Consider the following 5,751-nt stretch of genomic DNA (forward strand, 5'->3'; position numbering starts at 1 on the left):
AGGGATGTTAGGCAATATATATTATTATGATTACGGTCAATCAATGAGAATATCCTGTGACCGGTAAATAAGGGAAAATATATTCTATTACACCCCCTTAGTGTGAGCGGGAGAGGAACAAACGCTAAGACTAGAAAGAAAACTAAGAAACAACTGACGTGGAAGACCCTTCGTGAAGATATCAGCATACTGATTTTCTGAAGGGATGTGCAAGACGCGAATGTCACCAATACGAACTCTTTCACGAACGAAGTGGATGTCAATCTCTACATGCTTAGTGCGTTGATGTTGAACCGGATCACCAGTCATGTAGATAGCACTCACATTGTCACAATATACCATAGTAGCACGCCGTAATGGTATATGTAACTCAAGAAGTAGATTCCGTAGCCAGGTTGTTTCAGCCACCGCATTAGCGACGCCTCTGTATTCTGCTTCGGCACTGGAACGGGAGACAGTTGCTTGACGTTTTGAGGACCATGATACAAGATTGTCCCCAAGAAATATGCAGTAACCAGAGGTTGAGCGTCGTGAGTCAGGACAACCCGCCCAATCAGCATCAGAGTAGGCGGTTAGGGCAGAAATATTCGAAACCGATAGTGACAAACCGTGATAAATAGTGCCCTGAAGATATCGAATAATGCGCTTGATGGCTTGCATGTGAGGCTCTCGAGGATCATGCATAAATAAACATACCTGCTGGACTGCATAAGAGATATCCGGTCGAGTGAAAGTAAGGTATTGTAGCGCCCCGGCCAGACTTCTGTATAAAGTAGGATCCGAAATTGCTGGACCAGAAGTAGCGCTCAGCTTAGAATTTGTGTCAACCGGAGTTGCCACTGGATTGCAGTTTGTCATGGATGCACGAGCAATAATATCCTTTGTATAGAGCGACTGAGATAAAAACAACCCTGATGAAGAACGAGTGGCAGTAATACCCAAAAAATGATGCAACGGGCCAAGATCAGTCATAGAAAATTCCCGTTTCATCAGGTCAATAAAACGGGACAGTAGAGCATCAGTAGAGGCAGTGAGTATGATATCATCAACATACAATAATAAGTATGCAGTATCCTGACCGGACCGGTAAATGAAAAGAGATGGATCACAAACACTACCCCGAAAACCACAACCTGTAATGAAAGTTGCAAACCTCTGAAACCACGCCCGAGGCGCCTGTTTGAGACCATAAAGGGATCGACGAAGACGACAGACGTAATCAGGGCGAGTAGGGTCAACAAAACCTGGAGGTTGAAACATATAAACTGTCTCGGACAAGTCCCCATGAAGAAAGGCATTCTTGACATCCAACTGATGAATCGGCCAGGATCTGGACGTGGCAATGCTGAGAACGGTACGAATAGTGGCTGGCTTAACAACCGGACTAAAAGTCTCAAAACAATCAACCCCAACCTGTTGTGACTTACCGTTGGCAACAAGACGGGCTTTGTGTCGCTGCAATGTACCATCTGCATTAAACTTGTGACGAAATAACCACATGGAGCGAATAACATGAGCACCAATAGGTCGTGGTACTAGGTCCCAAGTGTGTGTTTTTAACATAGCAATGAACTCATCTAGCATGGCCTTGGTCCAGTTGGGATCACGAAGAGCAGACAGGTGAGATTTTGGAAGATTGGATAGAGGTTGCAGTGTTTGCACATTAAGATTCAGACGATGGGTGGGACGAAATATGCCACGAGAGGCGCGGGTGACAGGTCGAGATGAGGTGACTGAATTGTCAGGAACAGACGGAGTGGAGTGGGAGATGATGGTGGATCTGCCCGGGCAGGGCAGGCAGGGGTCGTGGTAGTGACAGACCCTGCTGGATCGCTGTGTGCAGAAACTGCAGGGCTGGAATCTGGGTGTGCAGTGGAGTGGAGTCGAGTAGCTGTAGGTGAACGACGATGGGGAGGAGTATAGAGTTGCTGTGTAGATGGTAGCTCCTGTGCAGCAGGAACTGGTTGGGAAGTGACAGAATTGTGCTGAGTAGCTGGTAGTTTCTGTGCAGCGGAAATAGGTTGTGTAGAAACTGCGGAAGATGGCAGGGCAGGAGGGAGGCTGGTCTGAGGGTTAAGAGCTGTTGGGTAGAGAAGACGAATGGGAAGAAGAGGGAGGTGATGTGGACGGAGGTTCTGGACTGTGGGATGCGATGGGAAGTTTTTCTTTGAAAGGAAAAACGTTTTCATCGAACGTTACATGTCGAGATAATATGATCTTGTGAGTGGCTAAGTCGAGACAACGATAGCCACGATGATGTGTTGGGAAACCAAGAAAAACACACCTAGTAGAACGAGGAGAAAGCTTATGAGGAGTGGTGGCGGATAGGTTTGGATAGCAAAGACAACCAAAAATACGAATATGAGAGTACGTTGGTTGTCGTTGATAAAGGATTGAAACTGGAGAAGCGTCGTCAGAATTTTGGAAGGGAGTATGTTGTGAAGGTAGACGGCCATATTAAGGGAGTCGGCCCAATAGGTGGGAGGGATTGAGGCATGAGACATAATTGTGCGAGTGATGTCATTGACACGACGAATCATTCGCTCAGCCTTGCCGTTTTGAGAGGAGGTATGAGGACATGAGAAACGGAAAACTAACCCATTTTGGTGAGCAAAATCGTGAAATGAGGAGTTGTCGAATTCACGACCCATGTCACATTGAAAAGATTTGATTTCACGTTCAAACTGTGTTTTAACGAAAGAGCGAAATTCTAAAAACTTGGTATAAACCTGGGATTTTAATTTGAGAGGAAAGATCCATAGATAATTTGTGAAGTCATCTAGCAATATAAGATAGTAATTGAAACCAGTCTCGACATGCAATGGAGATGTCCATAAGTCGCTATGAATTATATCAAACGGGGCAAAAGTGACAGAGTTTGAATCAGAAAATGGCAGACGAATATGTTTACTAACTTGACAGGAATGACAAAGTTTAGTAGACTGATTTTTATTACATAGAATTGAAGAGTTTGCACGTAAATTATCTAAGATAGCTTTCCCTGGGTGGCCAAGACGACTGTGCCAAACATCATAGGAGCACGTGAGAAGGGATATTGGATGAGGCAAGATCGAAGTTGAAGGTGGCACGGCAGAAGGAGTAATAGGGTAGAGCTCCCCGGAACTATTACATCGAAGAAGAATCTTCCTCGATTTCAAATCCTTCACAGAAAAACCAGATGGGTCAAATTCAACAGACACATGATTATCAGTGGTGAATTTACGAACGGAAATCAAATTTTTTATGATGTCAGGAGCAACAAGAGTGTCTTTAAGCTTTAGGGTGCGAGATGGAATGTCGATGAACTTGGTACCGGAAGCAATGACTGGAATACTGTTACCATTGCCAACTAAGATGGAACGAACATTGCTAGTATTAAAAACATTGTTTAGGGTACCTGAGTCTGCGGTGAGATGCGATGTGGCACCGGTATCCATATAGAAAGCGTCGTCAGGAGAGTGTAAACTCATGGAACTGTACGCTTCGGCAATGTCACTGGGATGAAGGTATTCCGTGGATGGAGTGAGATATGCCTGTCCACGTCCAATACTGGAAGGTCGACCGCGTGACTGTCCACCACGTCCACGGCCTCGGTTGGAGCTGTGACCGAAAGGTTGCTGCCATGCTGTTTCCGGAGGTGCTGTGGGATACGGACAAGGTGGCGTTGCCCACTGTGGTGTCCAGTGATTGTGGTAAGCCGGATGTGGTGCACGATACAACTGGTAAAGATGTGGTGGAGTTGGAAGCAGTGGTGGAGCCGCAGTGGAGGAGGACGATCGACTGGTAAAACACGCCTTAACTTCCTTAGAGGGATGTTAGGCAATATATATTATTATGATTACGGTCAATCAATGAGAATATCCTGTGACCGGTAAATAAGGGAAAATATATTCTATTACACCCCCTTAGTGTGAGCGGGAGAGGAACAAACGCTAAGACTAGAACGAAAACTAAGAAACAACTGACGTGGAAGACCCTTCGTGAAGATATCAGCATACTGATTTTCTGAAGGGATGTGCAAGACGCGAATGTCACCAATACGAACTCTTTCACGAACGAAGTGGATGTCAATCTCTACATGCTTAGTGCGTTGATGTTGAACCGGATCACCAGTCATGTAGATAGCACTCACATTGTCACAATATACCATAGTAGCACGCCGTAATGGTATATGTAACTCAAGAAGTAGATTCCGTAGCCAGGTTGTTTCAGCCACCGCATTAGCGACGCCTCTGTATTCTGCTTCGGCACTGGAACGGGAGACAGTTGCTTGACGTTTTGAGGACCATGATACAAGATTGTCCCCAAGAAATATGCAGTAACCAGAGGTTGAGCGTCGTGAGTCAGGACAACCCGCCCAATCAGCATCAGAGTAGGCGGTTAGGGCAGAAATATTCGAAACCGATAGTGACAAACCGTGATAAATAGTGCCCTGAAGATATCGAATAATGCGCTTGATGGCTTGCATGTGAGGCTCTCGAGGATCATGCATAAATAAACATACCTGCTGGACTGCATAAGAGATATCCGTCGGTCGAGTGAAAGTAAGGTATTGTAGCGCCCCGGCCAGACTTCTGTATAAAGTAGGATCCGAAATTGCTGGACCAGAAGTAGCGCTCAGCTTAGAATTTGTGTCAACCGGAGTTGCCACTGGATTGCAGTTTGTCATGGATGCACGAGCAATAATATCCTTTGTATAGAGCGACTGAGATAAAAACAACCCTGATGAAGAACGAGTGGCAGTAATACCCAAAAAATGATGCAACGGGCCAAGATCAGTCATAGAAAATTCCCGTTTCATCAGGTCAATAAAACGGGACAGTAGAGCATCAGTAGAGGCAGTGAGTATGATATCATCAACATACAATAATAAGTATGCAGTATCCTGACCGGACCGGTAAATGAAAAGAGATGGATCACAAACACTACCCCGAAAACCACAACCTGTAATGAAAGTTGCAAACCTCTGAAACCACGCCCGAGGCGCTGATACCATGTTGGTTTTGGTAAAACACGCCTTAACTTCCTTAGAGGGATGTTAGGCAATATATATTATTATGATTACGGTCAATCAATGAGAATATCCTGTGACCGGTAAATAAGGGAAAATATATTCTATTAGTTGCAATTCCTACTAAATCAATTGTAGATTTCACTGTTTTTCCATGTGAGATAACAACATCAATTCCTACTGGTGTTGATGACGAAAAAGATTCTCTCAATTTCGAATTGATCCCTCCATTTCTCTTCATCGAGAAAGAAGATATCGATTCGCTTCATGGTGTGAGGCTACAATTTGAAGAACATTCAAAATTAGAGATCACTGGCTTCTCTGAGTTGAATCAAATAAAAATTGGTGAGGTGACAGATTCTTCCCTAGAATTTTACTTCAACAAGTTTGAGGAGAAGTTCGAAAATCATGCATACTTCAAGGAGTTAATGTCCATTTTCTGCAGCAAATTAAACTGTGTGGCTTGTTCTTCTTCTCTCCTTAATGCCACTCGCTCCTTATTTGATATAGGTAAGTGTACTGTGATCTCATCACTTACTTATGAGAAATTACTTCTTCAATTGCTTCTTAGTTTGGGGGCATGACTCAGATTTGTGGTTTGTACACTCGTTTCCTCGATTCTGTGTTAATGATTTTACAATTCTTGATGCAAAGAAGATATTTGTTCAAATGCCTGAGAGGGGTAGACTTTTATTACTCTTGTTTGCTAGAGTAATTACTATTGAGATTAGCTGTGAAAA

At 44.1% G+C, this 5,751-nt stretch overlaps 1 protein-coding gene across 1 annotated transcript; it reads right to left on the reverse strand.

The window, feature by feature from the left end:
* Positions 1-1,670: 1,670 nt before the first annotated feature.
* LOC113341337 (MPN domain-containing protein CG4751-like) lies at positions 1,671-2,189 on the reverse strand. Its single transcript, XM_026586248.1, has one exon. The coding sequence runs from the start codon at positions 2,187-2,189 to the stop codon at positions 1,671-1,673; it is 519 nt and encodes a 172-aa protein (XP_026442033.1).
* Positions 2,190-5,751: the final 3,562 nt, after the last annotated feature.

This window comes from Papaver somniferum, unplaced genomic scaffold (assembly GCF_003573695.1).
Source record: "Papaver somniferum cultivar HN1 unplaced genomic scaffold, ASM357369v1 unplaced-scaffold_29, whole genome shotgun sequence".
Lineage (NCBI taxonomy): Eukaryota > Viridiplantae > Streptophyta > Magnoliopsida > Ranunculales > Papaveraceae > Papaver > Papaver somniferum.

Coding starts and splice junctions, on each gene's coding strand:
- LOC113341337 (XM_026586248.1), bottom strand. CDS start 2,189: ATGAAAACGTTTTTCCTTTCAAAGAAAAACTTCCCATCGCATCCCACA.